Below are 24,434 nucleotides of genomic sequence, written 5' to 3' on the forward strand. Positions count from 1 at the left end.
ACAGACTGGACTAAAGATTTAGACAAGGCTGGTTCTGTCACTCACAAACCTTCAGGCAAAAAAGCATAGAATATAGAATCTAATTGGCTTACAAATGCACAATATTTATGTCCCCAACTAAGTCTAGAGGACTTGAGCTTGAACAAATTTATTTTCAAATATAAAAAGAAAGACAGTCCAGAAATAAGTACATGAGGCCATAATACAAGTGGAATATAATATGACCGCAAAGTGTCCTACCCACACTGGCTGAGGTTAACCATTTTAAAGTTTTATTTGGTCTAAAACAAAATAAAATCAAAACTATAAATACACTCCTGGGAAAGGCATGGTGATTATTCAGGCTCGCTAAGCTCAACATGCATATTGAGTGAAATAGTCAATATATCAGATTAAAATAATACTGCATAGCTAATGTACAGAGATGAATTCTACAGTGTAATACTTCAACCAGCTTAAAAACACCTGACAAACCTGTAAAATGTATGTATACAATGCAGGGAGATGACAATGCAGGCGAAACTATATGAAAATGAAAACAATTATGGTAGATACATAAAAATGAAACACAGCAAATGTTCAAGCAAATAACCTGCATTATTTGAAGAGGAGAGCAATATCAGATATCGAAAACAAAGAAAAAAATAGCACATGACCTGATCTTATAAATATACAGTACACCATCTGAATTAGACACCGATTAAGAACTATTTGAACTGGTCCTGTGACTAGGGGCACATGGTGCTTTCATTTATGATGGTTGGAAAAAAATATATCCTGACTCAAGATTCCACAGGAGAGCATAATAGTTTAACTGGACAGTAGTCTCAGTGCAAACATAGGGGAGGGGTGCCAGCTTTACCTGTTCAGACCAAACAAGTTAAGCATCCATAAGAAATAGGGCCAAACACTACAGGGTGTTTCACTTGCTATTGGCCTCAAAGGTTTTTTTGAGAAACATGAGGAAGTCCTAGCAAGTGTTGAAAGTGTTCGCCATTACCATAGGGGCCAGCTGTTCACGCATGCACAAAGTGAAGGCCAGATGTTCACCACACTAGCCAGCAGCAGTCCGAAATTCACAGATGTTGGTTAAAACCTTCCATAAAATGGAGCGATGCGTTGAAGCTTGCCTGGGTGCTAATGGCAAAAGCTTTCAACACTTACTATGACTTCCTCATGTTTCTCAGGGTAGGTCTGTCACATTTAACTAAATGACGCCAATTGCTTTTAAAGTTATAAGAAAAAAACTTTGGGGCCAATAGCCAGTGAAACACCCTGGATTAAGCAACACATTCAAAAACATGGTTTGCTAATCATTTTATGTTGGCCACATGCCTTTTTTTTGCTGGAAACAAGAGTATTGGAGGGGAAAAAAAATTATATTCTGTCATGTAGCTAGAGTTTGTATATTCAAGTTCTAATACATTGAACAGTAACATTAAATTAGGTCTAGCAAACAATGATACTTGAAGTAATTAATGGTCAACGTGTACCAAGAAATTGGTCTGTTAACATGGACTGGTGTAATTTGAACCATAGCCTTTAACGTTTCTTTCAATGCAAAAGCAGTTTTGACAACAGCAACTAATGTGCATGGCTGGGAAAAGTCTTCCACACAGCAACTAATGTGCATGGCTGGGAAAAGTCTTCCACATAGCAACTAATGTGCATGGCTGGGAAAAGTCTTCCACACAGCAACTAATGTGCATGGCTGGGAAAAGTCTTCCACACAGCAACTAATGTGCATGGCTGGGAAAAGTCTTCCACACAGCAACTAATGTGCATGGCTGGGAAAAGTCTTCCACATAGCAACTAATGTGCATGGCTGGGAAAAGTCTTCCACACAGCAACTAATGTGCATGGCTGGGAAAAGTCTTCCACACAGCAACTAATGTGCATGGCTGGGAAAAAGTCTTCCACACAGCAACTAATGTGCATGGCTGGGAAAAAGTCTTCCACACAGCAACTAATGTGCATGGCTGGGAAAAGTCTTCCACACAGCAACTAATGTGCATGGCTGGGAAAAGTCTTCCACACAGCAACTAATGTGCATGGCTGGGAAAAAGTCTTCCACACAGCAACTAATGTGCATGGCTGGGAAAAGTCTTCCACACAGCAACTAATGTGCATGGCTGGGAAAAGTCTTCCACACAGCAACTAATGTGCATGGCTGGGAAAAGTCTTCCACACAGCAACTAATGTGCATGGCTGGGAAAAACAAAAAACATGGAACTCCCCACATTAATATTTCAGTTGAAAATTTGAAAGATTGAAAAATATCCATAAACATTACCTGTAATTGGGATTAACTTCCAGTGCATTTCATCACACTGCGCATTGCTTGGGTTCTGCTGCGGGTAAACTTGTTCAGTAGGCGTACTGGGACAAGGGCTAGCACATCCTAAATATGGCTCCTAAAAATACATTCAAAATTAAAAAAAAAAAAAAAAAAAATGAAAAAATAAATAGGAAATAAACAAACAGATAATCTTGCATTTTCAAGGAGAAGCACATTTATGAAGTTTTAAATTTTCATTTTTTTTGCACATAAGAGTCTGGCAGCTTAAAATCTAACGGAGAGGCTTTTTGATACTCAGCATTAAATCCATTTCTCAGTGTCCATCTGGGGAACACTGCTACCAGTGGGTTGTGTTGCGGGCAAAGGAGTGGGCGTTCTTTGAGAGCTGAGTCTCCACCCCCACTCTCTGCAGTTTATACATTACAAGGCCCATACTAGGATAGAGTAAACTAGAAAACCTCCTCCTCTGTGGATCCTCACTTGTAGAAAACATCTGATCCCTGGGAAAAAAGACCAGCTCACAAAAGATGGAACAAATGGAAAGGAACCTCTGCCTCTTACAGTTAGATGCGCCTACAGGAAGGAACAAGCTCTTTATTCTTGTAGCATTATGCATAATCTGGTTAAGATCAGGCATGAACAAAACCGCTCCATCAAAAAGGAAGGGTCTCCGATGAAATCTTGGACTACAAATTTGCGGTCCACGACCGGAGCCCAATTGTAAAACCTGGCAACAAACCACCAAGGCAAAGACTTGAGTCAATTATAGCATCTCCAAATTATTCAGACATTGCCCTGACAAACTCTGCCAGGATGAGGAGCTTTGACGGTCTGCAAACCTCCATGGAAACCCATGCAGCCACTAGTTTAGGTCTGGGTGCCACTCCTGCAGGAACATAAACAGACTTTAAATGTTTTTACATTTTCGGTCATACCACTCTTGAGAGAAACCACCCCTAGAATGGGAAGAGTGGTAGACTTGGAGAATCATGCCCCTGGGATGTCCACTTTCAGCAGCTACTTCTTATTAGCAATATTCACAGTCAGTAAAGGATATGCCACAGGAATCAGAATAAGAACGTCCTACGTGTAACCAATGGTTCTCCCAGAAGTTCATTCAAATGAGAAGTTGGGAAAAGATAACTTTTTCCTTTTTGAATACATCCATCTTCAAAGTTGGCGGATCATCCAAGCCTACCTATGCCCAGAGCTCGAACACACTTGCATTGAAAGGAATCAGATGGGTCGCAGTTACCTTGAAGTTTCCCTTCTAACTGAATGCAAATTCTCTGCACACTGAACTTGCTTGTGTTTATGCATTCTCTAAAACAAAGGGAACCTCAAGGAGTCGCTCTAATGAAGATATACCTGCTAATGCCAAAAGAGATCCAAGGCCCATTGCCGAGGAACTTGACACAACTTGGTCTTCACAGGATGAGAGAAATCATCCAGCACCGGCTGATAAAGGGAAGGTTTGACCTATAATCTCTAGGACCTGGAGGGAGCCTAGTCAGCTCATTAATGAACTAAACCACATTTCTCGCCCAAGCAGGCTCCTCCATCACAGCTGGGTCCCGGACGCATACCACCATCCCCTGCCTCGCAGGATGTGCAGTGGGCGCCTGAATCTTTTTTTCCCCATATTGTACACCTGGAACAGGTAAAATATAACCACCAACCACCCTCCAACTTTCGAACTGTCCCCTTTTTCAGATATTATAACGAAATTTAGACCAGGCAGACAGTAACCCAATATGAATAAAACTACAATATTCTTGTACAGACCCCAAAACTCTTAGTACATTCAGAAGCTGGGAAAGGATACAACGATGTTAACCTTTTAATCACGTAAAACAGTTTATCTGGGTTACCCCATGCCTCTTCCATAAACTCAGTGAGCTGCTCAGATTTAGGAAACTCTGTTTTGGCCACCTTCCGATGTTTAAACACTGGAGCCTTCTTACTAGGGGCTGATTTATCATCCTGAATATCTAGGATTGATTTAACCGCCTTCACCAAAGGTGGAACATCCACTGTGGACGGATGTTTCTCCTCTCCCGAGCTAGACACTGGAGAAGAACCCTACACATCTGAGTCCCCTGATGATGCGTCTGAATCCATATGCTGAACAGACCAATAAAAAGAGAACTTTCACTTAGGTGCCTTAGTAACTACTGGTCTGCTTGCAACAGCTGACTGAGCCATACTCTGACTTGAGTAGGCATAAGCATCCATCCAGGAAGGATGTATAGGAGGTGAAAACATAGCATGCTGTGGATACCACATACAAGGAGGCAGTATGGGAGTAGCCATACTATCCACAAACTGCTTCATAACCTGAGACAAGGAGGACACCCAAGATGGCTCTTGTTCAGGGACTGGTATACTGGACTGATGAGGTGGTTCTTTATTACAGACAGCACACAAACCATCCTTTATAAAGTCCTGAGAGGACAAGCCCGCCAAACAGGCTTTACATGAAACCAGCACAGGGGCCTACCCCTCCTAGTTCCCATTATTTTTTGAAACATCAATTATAAAAGGTAACAATAAACAAATAAATGTGAAGTATAAAGAAAAACCCCACACACCTGCAACAGAGGGATGAGGATTAAAACAGTGATCGTTATAACTGACAGTCAGAAATAAAATGCAGTATTATCACAGCAGCTAGCAAACAGTCACATACAATGCATATGCAAATTTAGTGGCACTGGGCTCTGAATCAACTACTCAAAACACAATGCTAGGTAGGATATAGAGCACGATATACCTGGCACATGGGAGAGTTATACAGGGAGACTGACCCAAAACCTCCTGAGACCAACAGCTACAGCAGCGTACAGATAGTGGACTGCGAGCATTCTATATACACTAGGAGGTGCGACCCAGATGCGCAAAAACCTTTGAAGGGACTGCGTCCGGGTTGGGGAAGGAGCTGCCGGGGGAGCGCCTACTTCCCCTAAGCTGCATCAATCGGCCGGGTACGCTGGTCTCGTGGCAGCAGATGCATCTGCTGCCGATCCCCGGCGTCAGACGATAAGGCCCCGGTGGTCTAGTGAGGACGCGGATGCTCCGGGCCCTGACTGCAGCGGCTTCCGGTGAATCTCCTGCACCGGAAGGAAGGACTGTCACGCGCGATTCCCCATAAGCGAGGCATTGCCATACCAGACATCTCTGTGCGTCCGGTTGCAGTCCAGGTCCCAGCATCGCTGCTAGCAAGCTCAGCCAAGACCCGACAAAATCACCAGCCCTGTTACTGGTGTTGCGGCCCGGCGGATGTAGATGGAGTCGCAGTACATGCGTCTTAATTCAGACGCTCAGTACTGCCAACCCAAAAACATAGAAAATAAAATAAATGCTTAGGACTGCCTAAGCAGTCCCCTGTTACAAAGGTGCATCTGAATCCTGCCACACCAAACAAACTGAAGACCTGTGGCTGGGGGCGAGGTATATATGGAGGAGGACCCGAGGCATCCTGGGAGCTGAAAGCTTTAACTGTTTGGTGCCTGGTCTTCTCCAACCACATAACCCCATGGTATCCCTGTGGATCCCTATGGACCCTGAAAAAGAAAAAAAGTCTCAGTGAAACACACCCAACTCCTTGGGAACTTAACTAAACTGGAGAGAGAGGGCATGGAGATGTGAGGCACTTCTGTCCCATAACAAAAGGTAACCTTTTAAGTGATCAGCTCCTGCGCCCTCAACACAACCCCATGGTAGCAGTGTTCCTTAGATTAGATAGAGAAAAATGCAAAAATGCTGATTACCTGTATCTGATAAAATATATAAGATCATAAAGCAAGACAACTAGGATATTTTCTCTTTAACATTTTTTGTATGGCAATCGATATAATCAGTTTCATGGTGCAGAGTTTAATTTTCACTGTGTTTTTGTAAATCTCCCTGGATGAACATCTTTCCTGGCACTCACTACGAGCAGCACCTTGAGGAAGCAGAACCCTTGCCATTTGGAGATCATAAAATCTCATCAGTGTAATGGACCAGTTCTCCTTTCACAGGAAAACATAAGAAAACAGGATTTTTACACTAAGCATTAAATCTTTTTCCCTGAATTCCATGGGGGACACTGAAGACATCAGGGCAGTGTTTCCCAAACTCATTCCTCAGGAAGAACTAAGTGCATGGTTTCCAATTTTTTTTTTTTCATAGTTTGTGCATAGGTGTATTCATTACTGATTGACACATTTTCCACATTTTCTAATTATTACTCTGTTAGTACTCCTTGAGAAATGAGTTTGGCAAACACTGCTTTAGGGTATACAAGGTGGTGTGTGGAGCCTTGGTACTGGGCTGTAACTCAGGCTCCTCCACCTCTAAACCACTAATGGGCGAACAGTCCCCTACATTATTAACAAAGCATAAGGACAGGGGTGGAGTACAAAGTAGTTGAGATAGAATTTAGCAATATATTGCAGAAATAGACAAAACATTTATCCAGAACAGAAACAATTAACAAAGAATGTGCAGAAGGATGCTCAGTGTCCCCCATGGAATTCAGAGAAAAGGAATGAATGGTAGGTGTAAAAAATTCTGTCTACCCTTTAATTTCAAGTGGGACACTGGAGACGTTCCATAGCTCTTTCTCAGAGAATGCTCCTTCGCTGCACATAGCATCCTTCGCCAAAGCTTTGTGTCACTGGACATAATGGAGTCAAATCAGAATAACTTTGCAAATGTGTGTACTGAACACCAGATAGCCACCTTGCAAAGCTGATCAGCAGAGGTCCCATGCCACACTGCTCACAAAGCCTGCATGGACTTAGGAGAGTGGGCTCCAATACTTTGGGTACAGGTTTACCAGCTGAGTTCACCAGAACTGCAGCAGTTTTTATGAACATGCCCAGGTTTCACTTTATATACCCAGAGTCTTCAGTGTCCCCCATGAAATGACAGAGAAATGTGAATGTAAGTGCTGTATATGCGCAATGCATCAAGAGCACCAATGGATGACTATTGCAGTGTAATCCAACAGAGGCGTTAAAGTGGATATCTCGTTTCAACTACTAGAACAGATCTTGTATTATAACATAACATTTTATACTGCAGTACTGTTGATGAACATTAGTATTTATTTTTGGATTTTTATATACACAAAAACTGACATTTCCTTTGTAGGTTCCATTTAGTACAAAGAAAGGACTTTGCCTATTAGACCTTTTATGTGCAATCCATTTACTACTTGGCAACAATTTATCCAAAATTAAATGCAACACCACCTTACCTGAACGCTTTCCTCAGCAGGCAATGGATGGAAGCTCCAACCAGCTTCTTTTCCAACAAGACTATCATCTGCAGGTGGAGTTGCTAGTGGTGCAATGCTTTCCAGATGGTCCTCACTTTGCTGTTCTGCATAAGTGCTTTGCTCATTATCTGCAGTATTAGCAACAGTGTCTAATGACGTTGAAATCTCCATTTTGACAGTCTCTTCCGTGGCTCTTTTTTGATCAGGTAATAGCTTGTTTAAGGAGTCTAATAGCCCAGAGTCTGACAGTCTTTCAAAAAGTACTTTGTAATAATCTGGATCTGAAGTATTTGATTCTGGTTCTGGGCTCTCCTGTCTCAGATCTGTATCTTGCCCACCAAGTGCAGTGATAAAAGAATGTGCAGATTCCATTGCGTCTTCTCCTATATATGGAACAAAAATGTGTCAGTCAAAAGCATATTAACACTTTACAAGACAAATTGATCATCTGCAGACATTTACACGTCATGAGCTTACCTATGACTAAACCTATTGCATAATGCTGGTGCAAATATATTGCACCGTCTTACAATTGCAAATGTGTAGTTTATTATATATTACTTCTACTTGTGCATTGTCTAAGAGAATTTGTATGTTTATTTAAGTATATTTTAACCTTATTTCTCCACAGTAGTTTGTTGATTTTATTAAATTACATGTGTTAGGGTCTCCAATATGGAAATAAACTAAATTGAATATTTGTACTACATTAAATCCTATTCTAGTAGTATTGGGGAACACTGGAACAACATGGGTTATAGAGTGCTGAGCAGTAAATATGTCCCACTGGCCACCTGGTAACGTCAGTTTTGTTTAACAGAATGAGAGCGGAAGAATAGAACGTTCTCTAATGGTGCGTACACACCGGACGATAGTCAGCAATAACTAGATCTTAAAAATCCCGGTGTGCTGGATGAACGCTATCGTTCATCCACAAACAAAAAAAACCACTAACGACCCACGATCAACAATCGCGGACTCCTATGGAGAGGTAATGAGATCGTCCAGGTTGGCCTGTGTGCATGGACGATATAGTTATCGTCCATGCGGGAACGTGCATCGTTGGTAAGTTGGTTGGTACTTAAATGTTAACGGTATGAATGATAAAACGATCAACTATACAGTGATCATTCATATCGTGCTTTTTTATCGTACCGTGTACACACACCGTTACAAGAACAGCAATCCTTAAAAGGATAACAAAAGAAACGTTGAACAAGAACACAAAAGAATAAAGGAATAGCATACAGTGTTCCCCAATAAAACTCTAGAAAAAGATTTAACGCAAGTATAGAAATCCCATTTTCTCTACTCAAACAGACAGACAGACCAAAAACTTCACCTCTGGAAACAAAAGTAATCTGTCGGTTTTCATGAATCTGTGCAACGAAGAGGCCAATAGCTCAGTATATCGTGCCGCCGAGGAGGCACCCACTGATCTGGAGGCATGCACACTCACAGGTTCAGGAATGAGTAGTCCTGACCCAAGTAAGCCTGGCGAATTATCAAAGTAATCAACCGAGCACTAGTCTTTGGAAGCTGGCCAGCCACGCTAAAGGGCATCAAAGAATCAACAGGTAATCCATTCTGTGCAAATCCTGTTTCCTATGAATTTAGATTCTCAACTCCCTTACCACATTAAGATAATGGATGGATCCCTGGCATCAGATGGAATTATGAGACCACCTTCAGCTGAAAAGAAGGTTTGATCCAAAGTAGCCCTGTATTCATGAAAAATGAGGAATGGTGACCTACAAGGCAGACCCCAACTGCTAAACTCTCCTAGCTGAGCATATAGCCAACAGGAAGCAACTGTCCAGGTTAGTAACTTCAAATCCACTGAATCCAACGATTTAAGAAGAGTATGCTACAAAGTCATCAACACCTGCTAGAGATTTCAAGAATCTATAAAATGATGGAGGGGGGGCAGCATATGGATGCTAAAGAGTTTTCGTTGACAGAAAACCAAAACGACTAAGACCTGAACATTCAAGTGGCAAAGTTTAAACTCCCCTCATAAGCAGAGTTATAGAAACGACAGCTACCAGTTCAAGTGAATAGAAGACATAGCCTTCACACCAGGTTATGTAAATCTTCTAAACCCAGTGTTAATTCTTGGCTGACAGGTTTATAAGCTTTGAGCCTTATCTGAAGCTCAGTGTCATACAACCTCTTAGGTTTAAGGATCAGGATCATTTCCTCAATAACCTTGCCAGTAAAGCCAGCTGAAATAACGTAGGGTACTTTTCATCACCTGAGTTTAAAAGAACAAGTTTTAGAAGAAAATGCTTCTCTGGGACCTCTTGCCATGTTTGGAATGCCCATGTATTAAGACGTCTTGGCCAGTCCAGAGTTTCCATAATCAATGGAATGCCCTGGTTTCCCTTTTTTCAGGACCCATAGTTGAATTGAACCACTGGTTCCAGAAGAGAAGCAGATCGGCCCACCATAGAAGAACCATTTTGCCGTAACCATGCTAGGGAGAGGATAGGAGGTACTGCAATATGCAAGTTACCAAAAGCATTTGATCATGCTTATTTCTTAACTAGCAGGTCCTCCAACTAAATGGAAAATAGAATATAAACAGTTGGCATCTCCGATTTCTTCGCTGTTTCCAATAGCACGCACTAGACCATCCACTATCATCCTAGTGAAACCCTTGTCAGGGCACTTCGCCTTCTTATTAAAGAGGAAAAAAAATTAAAGTCTTCCCCATCTCGCATGTAGGCAAGTACCAGGAGCTTCAGCTTCTGAGCTCTGGAAGAAGTGGAGAACAGTTGCAGCAGACCCTGCACTTACAGTGCCAAGCTATAATGAGGTTAAGTCGTCAGATGCTGTCGAAGTGGCAACCACAGGGGGCTGGTCTGAGACCAAAAGGGGGAGCCCTGTCACTTCCCATGGGTCTTATGGAAGGAACAGAGAAGGGAGAATTACTGCTTGGATCTCAAAAGTGTTTGGCGAGCTGCAGGAGCTTCGTAATAGCTTGGCCCAGAGAGATTTGTCTCAGGCTGGCTCTGTCATTTCATGGAAATGTGTGGCCACTGGTTTACCAACCTCGACTGGATGCTAAACAATTTAGAATTACATCCAGAGCAGGCAAAAAATTTTACCACTTACCCTCCTCCTCTAGACTGAGACCTGGATGTACTCCCATTCCAAGACAAAGAAATAAGGTTAAACACAGTTACAGTTGCACTACCCAGTAAGATATGGAACTGCACAGGCCAGAGATAGGGAAGAGCTTACAGAAAAACTCTTTAGTGTTCCCGCTAGGCTGGTTTGGCAGGTGGTCGCACCCTGCCCAATTTGTAACTGATAAGATGCACCCTTGCCGTGAGTGTTGGAATTGCGCCCTGTACTTCTCCAGAGGATGATGCATTGGGGAGCCATCATGGAGAATTAAGAGATGGCTACAGCAAAGGGCCGAGCACACTAATCAAACAGGAGGAGTGAGTACTCCAGTGCTTTCAGTCAATGCGCTCACAACAGTCATGCGCTCACAACAGTCATGAGCTTGCACACGCTGTGCCACTTCTGGGCGCGAAGGTAGCCACACACATCGCCCACCCTTCTACCTACCCTCGCAAGATGCCTTTCAATGGGTCCCTTTAAGAGCCCTGGCACCCCCGAGGGATTCAGACCTGACAGTGTCCATTGTGACCACCATTCCTAATAACCCGAGGAGGAACACACTAATCATGCATAGGAGGGAGGATATGGGGCTTCCACTCAATGCTGCTACCTGCCCACACACACAAGCCAGGCGATGGGAACCACATAGGCTCACAATCACCATACCACGGTGCATGCAAAGGAGAAATTACCCACCCATTGAATACCAAGTAGTTGGCAGACTAATTAAAGTGCCCAGATTCCATGTTCCGTACTCGGTGTCCCAGTGCCCAACAATGGTTGAGAAGAGAAATAAGCTTTCTAGGACATAGGGCAATCTGTCTTGCATGGTAATACCTTGCATTACCTCACTGTGGCTTCCATGTGATGTGGAACTCTGGGTGAAACTACACAAATAACTATTGAGAATGCTGTGAAAGTGATCCAACAACCAAAAAAGCTGGTAATAGATCCAGGTGAAGCACAGAAACAAGATGAATGGTGATAATTATATAGGGCCAATTCTTTTCAGTGATACGTGCCGTGGAATATTAACCCGACGTTCGTATGAGCACATATCTGCCACATAAGGTACTCTGAACATTACAAGCTTTATAGTGCACCTCTATGTGGTGCGGGGAAAAACTTGCAATGTTGCTGACGCTATATGCCATTATGGACTGGCACATTGTGGCATGCTCGCCAAATTGAATTGCCATACAGGTGTTCCCAAAATGAATGTGTTAAGGATTTCACCACAAGTGAGCTAACAGCTTATACCCCTTTCAGACATACTGAGATACCAGGGTTTTTGGTCTGCCTCTGCCAAAATTCCCGGGTCTCGCGTATGTCTGAAAGGCATATGTTCCCGGGCTGCCGCTCCTGCAATTGTCCAGGGTATTTCCCAGGAAGACAACCCTACTCATGTCTGGATGGTGCAACCCGGGAGTTTACCCCTGGGCTGCAGCTCGCAGCTTCTGATTGGCCGGCTAGGGCTGATCTATGTACACACAGAGAGGAGTGGAAATGACAGGACACGCCTCTCTATGTAAATGATGTGCCTTAGACAGAAATGTGGTTACATATAGCACAGGTTCTCAAACTCAGTCCTCAGGACTCCAAACAGTGCATGTTTTCCAGGTCTCTTCACAGAATCACAAGTGAAATAATTGGCTCGACCTGTGGATCTTTTAAAATGTGTCAAGTTAGTAATGACTACACCTGTACTACTGCTGGGTGATCTGGAAAACGTGAACTGTTTGGGGTCCTAAGGACAGAGTTTGAGAACCACTGACAGAGGACTGGAGTCTGGACCAAAATGAGACGGTACAACTCCTCAATCTTCTGGTCTTGCATACTCTACCCCCTAATCTACCCCTTGCAGCACTCAACTGTTCCTCAATGTCATCAATCAAAATGGGCAAGTTATACGTTTCTGAGGACCCTCTGTATACTTTACATCAGTTGCAGTAGAAAGGTTTATTGTTTATATACTTCTGGCATTTTGGCCCAGCTACATGTCCTTTACAGGCTGCAGCTAACTGGAGGGAGCAGGATGGAAATCACAGTGGGCAAACACTCTGGTATGAACCTTTGCATGACCCCATTATTGTGTGCCAGCAAAGCGTCCACTTTAAATGACAAAACTATGGAAAACATTGAAAAACCCTGCTTATGTCTGAAAGGGGTCGACCCGGGAATGTCCCGCCTCTTAGGTGTAGTGTGATTTGGGGTCTCGACCAAAAACCTGGGATTTTGCACATGAGAATCTGGGGTCTGAGCAGGGAAATTCCTGGGTCGTATGTCTGAAAGTGGTATGAGTAAGGTTGGAGCAGACTATACTTAGCAGCAAAGCATCTAAAAGACGTATCACACAAAATTAGTTAACATTAACATGAAAAAACATTTGACGCAAACCCTAGCCATTACTTACTGGGACTCTTTATGTAGTCTTCAGATTTATGATGTTTCCACTCTGCTTCTGGACTGCTTTCAAGTTTTCTTTTCAATCCACTATATGAAGCATCTTCGATTTCTGGATTTTTAGAAACATTATTTTTCTTAATGTAAATTAAGTTTATTAGACCATTTAGTCTGTCCATATCGTAATCTGTACTTTCAGATACTCTTTCACGAACAACTTCTCTGTTCATGGATGATGGAACTTCATGATCGTCCTCTATAGGTTCATAGTCCGATACTGGACTGAACTGCTGAACTCTTCGATGTTCTAAGATCAGTTCCCTTGCTTTCTCCACTGGCAGGACATACGCTTCTGACCCGTGTATATAGCTATTTACACCTGCGTGTATCCGGCTTCTATCTTTTGGAGCTGCAAAAAGGCTTTTTCTCGAATCCAATCTCTGTTCATAATCTCTAATTACAAACTCTTTGCGCTTATTAACCCCTTCTGACCGTTTTCTGAAATATAAGCGCAGGTGTTTCTCCACAACAATGTTGAAGTTGTCAGAGGTGTCTTTCTGGCACTTAAATAGTGCATTATGCAGAGATGCAATAAAAGTCGATAGATCGGGCAAAATTTCATGGTGCTCTGTAATATAATCAGGCTGGACTGAAAAACAAAAAGCAATGGCAAACTAGAATGTTATTTAGTTCAAAATAGAAGTAAATTATTAAGTCATGCTCCAAAACAAATCTGTTGTATACTTAAACTATAACAGATGAGATTTTGGAACTTACAATAAATCCTCTATTAAAAAGAAGTCTGAGCTCCTCCCACTCTATAACAGCTAGCCAGATAACATTCAGTTACATGGACAGGACAGGGGAACTATAGCGGCACGTATGGAAGGAGAAAACAACAGGTCATCACCAGGCGGTGGGCATCCAGTGTCCACAGCTCCCAAAGGGACTAAGGAAAATGATTTACAGCATAAGCAGAAAAAAACAATTTTCCCTGGCATCCATTGGGGGGGGGGGGGGGGGACACTGGAGAATTACCAAATCACATCCTATGGATGACAGCGTACTGAAACAGAAGACTAATGCCTTACATACAAAAGAAGGTGTCCCTGTAGAATATAAAATAGTGAAATCTCTAACAATTTGCAGTAGGCAAGTGTTACACCGAGGTCTGGTGCAGAGCAGGCAGCACTCACTGATCTGGTAGTAAGTACCATTACATTGCCTGGTACAAAAAGGCCTGTACTGATCTATTATAGCCAAACACAGAGGCAAATCTATTTTTTAATCTGTTTGGCTGCTGGACAAACTTTTTTCAGCATCATACAAGACAGAAAAAAATATTTTCTGTTTTACAGATAATCAGCAGCTCTATTTAAATAAATTTTAAATGCTCTTACCACATCCAGAAGGACAAAAGATACCTGTTCGAAAGACCATTTAGAACAAGGGTGGGCAATAAGCGGCCCTCCAGCTGCTGTTGAACTACAGAACCCAGCATTCCCTAACAGTTTCAGCATGCCCTGATCGCAAAACTCTGGCAGTCCATGCTGGGATGTGTACTTCCAATGCAGCTGGAGGGACGTTTATTGCCCACCCCTGCTTTAGAAGATAATTTGGATCAAATAAGAGTTTAGCTACAACCTTTGTTTGAAAATGGGGCTTCACTCTGGTTTTATTCTGAAAAACAATATAGGGTGATCCACAAAAAAAAGTTAAAAGCTACCAATTTGCAAACCTTCCCATCCAAGAAAACTGCTAATAGAAAACCGGTTTTCCAACAAAGGAATTTAAGATCAACAGATGTATAAGCAGCCCTCCAGCTGTTTTTGAACTACAAATCCCAGCATGCCTTGTAACAGTTTTAGCATGGCCTAATAGCAAAACTGTGGCAGGGTATGCTGGCATGTGTTGTTCTACAACATCTGGGGGGCTGCCTATTGCCCACCCCTAATCTAGAGCCTCCTGTAAAACACAAATGATCTAGAGATATTAGAAAACAAAATGGAAAATCTCTTGTTCTAACACCAAATTATGTATATTTTTCATACTCTATGGTAATTTATAGCTGATGAAGATTTTCTAGTCTGAACAGATCATTTAACTTCAAAACCATGGCTTCAGTAGGCATACCTTTAAACTTTGTAGTGCATTATTTTGGTGACGAAAAGACCCTTTGAGAGTCAAGATCATGTCTTAACGGAAGACATCAAGACAGACCACAGGCCAATTGAAAGATCTGTATGTACTATGCTCTTTTTGGTCAACCTGGAGCTAGAAAAGTAATTTGTACATTTTCCATCCTCCCTTTTTAGCACAATTTGCAACACATGAAAAAAAAAAACGGAATAAGTAAACTAGAGTAAAGTTTCAAGAATGTGACATGACATCTATTAGAACTGCTTTTGGATCTCTGGTTCCTGCACAATAGCATTGTGGTTCAACCTAGACGTCATCATGCTTAGAACCAGTTGTCGCCACCTCTGGGCAATTAAGCGAACAATCTGAATGAAACCACCATTTTCTGGATGAAGATTATTTCTGGTGAGAAAGGAGAGTCACAGTTGTCTGCACCTGGGCAGGGGAGATTGCTGTTATTCTGAGCTCTGCCCACTGGAATATTGTTTTGACCTCCTTCATCGCTTTTTATAATGTGTCATAGCTTTTGAAAGCAGTGCTGATGAATTACTTATTCTCCAGCCTTGGAGACTGGCATCAGTTTTTGCAACTGTCCAGGTACAACTTTAAGAAGTCTCCTGTTTGGATTTTCCATCTGCAGCTACAACAGAAGAGACATTCGTGTCCTTGTGATCAATCTGGACAATTGAATAGACAGGCCCTGATGACATATTCCATTTCTTTAGCAATTACATGCGACTTGTACTGAACTGTGCAAACTCAATTGCCTCGAAGGTAGAAATTATTTTCCCGAGGATACTCCTAGTTAGGACCAAAATCCTTAAATTCTGCTAGAATGCCCATACCATGTCTATTGGCAAAAACCTTTGTTAAATCTGTTGAGAAGTGTGAAAGTAGTCCCAGTAAAATCATCTTTTGATGTCAATTCAATTACGAGTGAATTGGGTCCTGCAAGTTGTTTTCACAGTGAATTTGCACAGCAAATTCCATTTGCAGTTCAATTCTAAACTCGCCTTGCATTTTCTCAGCAAATTCACAATTTTTTGAGCGCAGCTTCTTGAGCAGGTGAAAATGTGGAGAAAATCTTTACTGTAAGGTAAAAATGTTGAGTCACACCCTGCCCAATGATCGATCATGCACTTGAAGGGGTTTACATAGCATAATTTGGCCAATGAACATCAGTTTTCAGGAGAATTTCACTAAAAAGCTCAATAGGCTAAATGATGTGAGACATGTAGAGGTATTGTACGATAGGGAGAGCAGTTTTAGAACTTGCAAATGGGAGCTAAAAGTGTTTTTGTTTATTTTGCAACTTTTTAAAACTTAGAAAAATAAGGAAAAATCACTTAAATTTTTTTTTGTACCCAAATACACTATAAAAACTTTGCTGCCTTTCATTTTCCACAATTAAAAAAAAAAAAAAAATAATCATAAATTTGACACCTTTTAAGAACTTTGCTTATGGTCACTAATGAGGGTATTCAATATGGGAGCGATAAGTCAGTTTTTGCGTTAATATTGGAGGTATGACGTCATTATCGCAGGTTTTACTTTTACACCGTATTCAATTTCAGAGACTTATCGCAGTTTTGAAAAGTCTTTGATAAAAAACGGGGATAACTTTTCACCATAGGTGGCGAAAAAAAGTGCAGTATTGGGGTTTAGTGGTGCAGGTTTTAAAAAAAAAATAGCCTGCACCCTTCAGAATGACCCCTTGAAACGATCTGTGTCAAAAAAAAAAAAAAAAAAAAATCGGGATACCCCAAAAAAAGCACTTTGAATTTGGGGGCCCAAAAAAAAAATGTTGGGGAACAAAGTTAAAAAATAGCGAACTTGACTCTGGGGGGGTCCCCAAGTATGCCCCAGGTGTTTTTTTCATTGCAGCTCCTTGCGCAAGTGGGTTTTTCACGATTTTTTCAAGTCTCTTTTGCAACTTTAAAATATGCTGACCCCCATTTTCAAGTACCCCAAATTTGCTGGGCATAGTTATTTTTTGCAAAAAAAAATTCTAAATGCTCTTCTGCACCACTTTCTTCAAAGTCGCATTTATGCACTTGCAGCGGCTATTAGAAACCCCGACTTCCTTCATGAGTTAAAAATGGGGGTACCCATAGTGATCCCCCATGTCTAGACATCATTAGGGGGGTCCCTAGAATATTTCCCGAAAATTCCCGTTTTTGATAACCTTTACAAAAAATGTAGATAAAAAAAATTACATAAGGCCCCCCCCCCCCCCCCCCAAAAGCCAAACCAGCCCCAGGCTTGCAAGCCAGTGCTGGTTTCTAAAAATACGGGGAACAAAATGTGTAGGGTTCCACCGTATTTTAGAAACCAACACCAGGCTGCAAAGACTAGTGCTGGTTTTAAATATAGGGGGCAAAAACGACGTGGGGTACCCCCTATATTTAAGACCAGCACCAGACCCAACCGACCGGGGTGCAATGCCACAGCCCGGAGACCCAATCACCGACATGCGGCACCTGTAATTTCACTGTAAAATAAAGTTAAAAAAAGACAAAACACACACCGTGCCCAGTATAAGTTTATTACATACACCCATCCACACATACTTACCTATACCACAAGTTTCTGTCCCCTTCTCCAGTAGAGATCCATGGTAGCTGGCCCTGCAAGAAAGATTTCATACTCCCCTACATCCAGCGCTGGTCTCCGCAGTAATCAATGGGTGTTTTAAAACAAAAAAACGTGTTACCCGATCCACATTACAAGCTATCTGTATGTGTGTTGTCACACATACAGATAGCTCCCGAATGACCGCTGCCGGCACTTCACGGGGCATTGCAGTCCCGTCAGCCAATCAGCGGCAGCGCTCACTGTAGAGCGCCCGCTGATTGGCTCCGGCAACTGACAGTTCCCACGTGGGCTGACTCACCCACGTGGGAACTGTCAGTTCCTAAGTGCTCTTCTGCAACACTTCTTCAATGTCGGGAAAAAAACACCTGCTGCGGCTATAGTGATCCCCCATGTTTTTACATCTTTAGGGGGGTCTTACAAATTTTTTATGGAAAAAATCGTAACTTTACGCAAATCCAACTTCGGAGGTTCCCGTTTTCGATAATTTTATATTGAATACGGGGATAAGCGGGAGTGCGCCCGATACTTTAACGCAGGTAAAAACTCCGATATGAAACGTTAACTTCGACAGTGAAGTTAACGTTTCATATTGAATACCCCTCTAAGTCTACTATAGAAGATCCAGCTTTCTTACTGGACACTTTTTTGGAGTGCAGAATGATTTCATGCATCACTTCTGCCAGGTCACTTATTGTAGAAATGTCGCATGACCTCGCCACAAGTTCGCAAATTGCCATTTTTAATTGAATCTCCCATTACACGTGTAGGCACATTGCCCTGATGTATGCAAGTTCAAACTCGCATATAATTGAATTGATCCCTTTGTTTTTAGCCATTTGTGACCCTCCAAAACCTGAATACAGTATTCACCTGGTTTTAAGCTGTTCAATTATTTATTTTTTTCCAATATAAAGCTCTTTTTATTTTAGGTCATATACATGTTTTGCACTTAAAAAACTGATAAAGCTCATTTTGATTGTTGTAAGTCTGGACCACAATTTCATTTTAGATGGGACGACAGCTGGAAACATTGAGGTCATTCCTATTCCATGCGATGTTGTCGTGGGTGTGAGTCATGCGATAGCGACCGCACTTGACGGCAGCCCGGATTCTCTTAAGTGCTCGCAGTCCCATAGGGCTCCGAGCAAAATTAAGCGAATTCGGGCATGGAGCGGCCCGCGAAGGGTTCAAGGTGCCGGTTTTTTAAGTCCTTGCAAGAGCAACTCGCACCCTTGGCATGGAATAGGATTGACTCCATAGTTGGAGACCTGAGAAATCTTATATAAAGCATCTAAAAACTAGTCTATGGCATGAGAGCAGTGAACATGAATGCTGGCAGTTTTGAGACGTGGAAATGAAGAGGATGCATTTAAGGAACATGTAGACATGTTTTACTGCATATTCCAGAATGTTGGGAACAAATTAAAAGAGATTTTAATTTATTCTCAGGGGAAATCAATTTGAGTAATGCTCTTTCGTTTAGCACTCCAGTTTTCAAGAACAAATTAACTCCTCCGCTGCGGATAATAAGTGGGACTAAAGGCACGCATATATTTATTAAAACTGCAGATGAGTCCCATATGTTGTCCAGTTTGATGGAACCTGGAAAAGCAGAAAAAAAAAAAAAAACCTCCTTCAGCAGCATGGCCCCAGCTGACCATATCGCCCGTCGGACCTGCATGCAGACGACGCGTGGGAGAGCGTGCATAGTCAGTGACATAGCAGGTACACACTGCCCAATGTGGTCAATACCAGGCTTTAGGGGTATATTTACTAAAGTGTGGGTTTATAGAAGTAGAGGTGTTGCCCACAGCAACCAATCAGATTTTAGCTATTATCTTCTATAAGGTGCTAGATAAAGGAGTATAATCTGACTGGTTGCTGTGGGCAACACCTCCACTTGTATACAAATACACTTTAGTAAATAGACCCCTAAGTCTGGGTGACTGATATTATTCTACATTACAGTCAGTGCGTGCATGCCAAAGTCACTTTAAAAGATTAAAAGGTAGGGGAGAGACTAAGTCCCTCTATCTCTCAGACTGTAAAACATAGGACAATGGGAGCACCGTTCTTTCAAAGCAAGGGAATCCTCTCTTTCAAATTATGTGCCACCATTGAAGTTATTACCTGGTAATCTGTGTGATCACCAGGAAAATCACTCTACAGAAAAACTATTGAGTCCTGGGATGGGGGAAGATAAATTCTGGGAACAGGTAAGTGTAGCTGGGAGAGGCCAACTAAAAAGTGACTGGCAAATGCAGGGTCCCTTTTACTAGTGAAAATATAAAAGTGACAAGCAATAGGCTCAAAATCTTCCATGCAAAACCATCATAGGTCTAATCTACTGTGGCTGAAGAAGCCCACTTTGTGATTTAGTAATCCTAGATAGGGATGGACATTGGAAGCCGATTGCTAGCAACCATCATTGTTCCCGATCCAATGAAAGCACTTTTTCTGTGCATGTGCACAGTATAACCAACGATTGTTATTCCATCGTATGATTAAGATTTTTGAAACTATAACTAGTAGCCATCGCATTGCGTTTTGATGGTGGAAACCTGGCACTTCCGATATCCATCCCTAATCCTAGTGGAAGGCAGCAGCTATTTTGGGGATGTCAAATCATGCAATGTGGAGAGATCACCACCTTTTGTAGTGCAGCTCCAGATTTCGTATTGTCTTGGTGGTTTATACTGGCGACTCCAGCCGTGTTTGCCTGTCTGAAGGCAAAACTAACAGCCCTGAAAAATATGACAACCAGGGCCAGGAACACCACTTGTAATGTCAGACTTCAGAGTACTTTAGTGTTGACCAATAGAGGTATGACCTGGGGCTTTGAGTAAGTCAACATTGATTATGCTGATGACCTCATATTGACATGCTCAGATTGTCGACATATTCAGTACGTCTATGTTCAGAATTTCAACAGACGACGTAAAAATTTTCAGAATCAGTACTATTTAAACCTAAAAGGAACCCTAACTGCATGCGTCAACATTGTTATAGTCAGCATTCACAAAGACTGACATTAGGACAGAAACTGGATTTGAATAGTAATTGTGAACATAATTGCAGTGCAGAGAAGAGACCATTTGGAGAGTACTGAATAGGAAATGGTACTGTATTTCCTGTGGGATGAGTAAATTGGAGATGCGAGGGCAGAACTCCTGCTGATGTAGGCCATGAAGAGAATGAATCAGAAGTGATTGCTGGAACCACGGAGACTGATAGAAGCTTGTGGGCTAGTCAGTATCACCCACACTTTTGGTGAATACATTTGTAGATTAACTCATGAACTATTCGGGTTTGTCAGGCACAAATACTTGCTTCTATAGAAAATCCTGGGTGCACTGAGGAATACTTGGTCCTTCATTGGACTTTGAGACATCAAGAGGGCACAAAACGCTGAAGGTACTGAAGGAGATGATTTAAAAGGAAAGTTGTAGCCTTGACAAAGACAGTATTGTACTCTGATTAGGCAGATCATTTATCCATGTAGGAAAATAATGCTGCCTACTATGGATAACTGAGTTTCTTGTGGGACATGTACAGTTGAGGCTGTGTGTGGAACCTGCAATAATGGTGTATCCCATGATCACTTCCTATAAATCCAGCTTCAAACAGGATGATCTGGCTTGATCAAGAAACTGATTGAATGGCTTTAAATTAGTCTTTCAATCAAGCATGTCTCCTTGGAGTCTGTAGACACCTTGGTCACTTCTCAGCTGCGGCTGGATGGGCGTGACTGTGCGGCAACTGGGTGTTCGAATGTAGAATTATTTCCCGTTCTTGTGTCACAGGAGAGTGCACACATGAGCATACGCAGAGATTCTTCAGATTTAGTTGGGTCTCCTACACCAATACTATCTCAAATGCTGATACGAGTGATGATGGCTGCTCTTAACAGCAGGGGAAAGGGCAGTCACATGGATGCATTAGACTCTGAATACCGGCAGATGCTTGCTTTGGACTTCTGATTGCAGGAAGTGACTGGAATTGTGACCACATTATGTGCAACTCAGTATCAGGCCCTAAGTGTACATTTGGAAACACTGTTGCGAAACTGTTCAACATTTACAGCAGTGATTCCCAACCTCGGTCCTCAAGGCACACTAACAGTCCTGGTTTTAGAGATATCTATGCTAAAGCACAGATGGTTAAATCAGTAAAACTGAAGTACTAATTAAGTCACCTGTGCTCAAGTATGGCAAACCTTAAAACCTGGACTGTTAGTGTGCCTTGAGGACTGTGGTTAGGAACCCCTGATTTACAGCATTGAGCACTTAGCCATCCCATGAAATAGGTGGTAATGAGAGGTTTAAAAGAGGACACAAGTCTCTGCGCTAGTCTCTTGGAGGTGGCAAGAAACTGTTTACCAGAGGATACAAACACTATGAATTCCTCAGCCATTAACTTGCTAACTCTAATTTGGATTCCTAGTCTACAAATAAGTGGCACTTACATCTCATGTAATCTGAGAGAATACAAGAGCCACACACTACCTGCAGAGGTACATTTATGAAGACTGGAAGTCACGATACATGAGAAGACCACACACCAGATTCAAAATTGGTTTGGGCTAGTAAGAGTTCACGGACGGTATTGGATGAGAATATTTCGCTATCATAGCCTCTCCTAACCTGAGGTGGGAGTCCAACCAAGCCATCAGTGCACTTGATTATCAGCTTCCAAGAAAGGAGGGCCAAAAACAGCAACACAAAATGAGGAAAAAAAGCCTTTAAAATAAATACTAGACATGCTTACATTGCTTCCAATATGGTTATTACAATGGAAACTCAAATTACAGAATTTTCTCTAAATATACCAATAATTATGGGTTGTTACACTCACCAGTCTGTAGAGGTTCTCTGGACTCCGGATAAATAAAGAGAGCATGCAGGGGCCACGATTTCGTACTTTGAGCACCTTAAATGTTAAAATATTGTTTTAGACCATGGCAAGTTTTCTCGATGCTTTCAATAGAAGGATATAAAATAAATACTTACCATAGGCAGTGGCCATGGGTGTAGGGAAATAGAAGAATATGAACCCTCTGTCTGTCAGTGGTTTAACCAAAGCCTACGGGTAAAATGTTGCTCTAAATTACCTTAAGTCTTTACATAGCTTTTTGTAAAAGAATTCGATCACTAAAATAAAATCATATGTGCCAATACTATGAACATACTACAATAAACAATGCTTGTCAATAAAGAGCTTCGAGGTATATAACCAATAGTCATTGGCGAGACACCAAGTAAATGCTAGTGTGTCTGCTAACAAGTTGTGGCTTTCTTTCAGAAGAGAAAATGAACAAACATGTAATATATGAAACAGCACAATAAGAGGCCTATTCATCAGAGGCCGTATGGCTCCTGACTATGAAGTATTCACCTCGCCGCAAGGGATACCTATCACTGCAGCAATTTATCATTGCTCCGATGCAGGAACAGCTGCTCAAAAAAGCAGCTGTCCCCGCGATCAGTAGTGCAGCTACAGAAGTGGCTGCGTTACTTACCTGTCCCCATCGCCGACTTCTGCGCATGTGTGACCTGAGGTTATGCATGGGCAAAGCCGCTGGGGAGTAGGTGAGGAGGTGGCTGAGGGATACGCTCGTATCCCTCTTCGCATTCCCGGAACTACTGCCCATAGGAAGAAGGGGGGCTATGAGAAAAAGAGTCATCTGAAGATGGAGCTTGTTCTCGCAGGCAAACTCCAAAAACTTTCAGTTTTCGGAGTTTGCCAAATATCAGGCAGTCCTATCGGACCCCTGATGATGAATGGCCCATTAATGTAAACAAGCAGAAACTAATGTTTCTGCATGGTTAACGGGCCATATAAGTGTTGATGAATAGGCCCCTAAATGTCTTTAAAACTATGAACTTCTACAGAAAAGAACTTACAAGAAAATATTTGGATTATAAAATCACTGATTGAGACATCAACAGCTCTTAAAGTGAACGTCATATGTTAAATGCTAGGATTGTTTGGGCAAAACCAATATACTACAAAAACACAATACTAGAAAATCACTAGGTATTGGAGAAGTCACTAAAGAATGATAAATCTGTACTTTAATGTCCCTAATTCATAGTGAGTACATCTATATTGTGCTGAGATGACAGGTACACTTTAACAATCGGTTTTATATAGTATAAAACATCAGAAATTCCCGTCTAAAGCAATAACACAACACCAGCCTTACCAGCTTCTCTTTTTCCAATTTTTGTAACAAGCTCTGCAACTCATTTCCAGTCCTGGTCTTGTCACACACTTCATAAAGGCAGCTACATATCCCACCCTTTTTGACTGTCAAGTAATGAGAAGAGGATAATACATTATTACCTTACATAGTAAAACCCATCTCCTTAGTAGGTCTACAAACAATTCCAGAACTGTACTTCACATACCTTCCTTGTATTTGTGAGTTTCTTTATAGAACAACAATGGAGGAATTCTCTTCTTGATCTGTTCTAAGCGCATGACAATTTCCAACTCAATTTTATCCGTCCTAGGCAACATAAAACAAAATGTATTTTTTAAAGAAAACAAATTTAGCAAGAATCTCAAAGATTTCCTTTGGCGGACTTGTACCAAAAA

The 24,434-nt window shown here is 41.9% G+C and overlaps 1 protein-coding gene across 3 annotated transcripts in view; it reads right to left on the bottom strand.

Annotated features, from left to right (window-relative positions):
• The window catches only part of TASOR (transcription activation suppressor), a 97,098-nt gene that overhangs the window by 26,333 nt on the left and 46,331 nt on the right, over positions 1-24,434 (bottom strand). For all 3 annotated transcript variants that reach the window (XM_088472671.1, XM_088472670.1, XM_088472672.1), the window contains exons 10-16: positions 24,245-24,345; positions 24,040-24,143; positions 22,844-22,916; positions 22,689-22,763; positions 13,111-13,749; positions 7,545-7,948; positions 2,294-2,414 (exon numbers count right to left, since the gene is read on the bottom strand). In XM_088472671.1, the coding sequence (XP_088328797.1) occupies positions 2,294-2,414; positions 7,545-7,948; positions 13,111-13,749; positions 22,689-22,763; positions 22,844-22,916; positions 24,040-24,143; positions 24,245-24,345 (1,517 nt within the window). The remainder of the gene's footprint in view (positions 1-2,293; positions 2,415-7,544; positions 7,949-13,110; positions 13,750-22,688; positions 22,764-22,843; positions 22,917-24,039; positions 24,144-24,244; positions 24,346-24,434) is intronic.

Source organism: Taudactylus pleione, unplaced genomic scaffold, assembly GCF_031769625.1.
Source record: "Taudactylus pleione unplaced genomic scaffold, aTauple2 ptg000128l, whole genome shotgun sequence".
In the NCBI taxonomy this organism is placed as follows: Eukaryota; Metazoa; Chordata; class Amphibia; order Anura; family Myobatrachidae; genus Taudactylus; species Taudactylus pleione.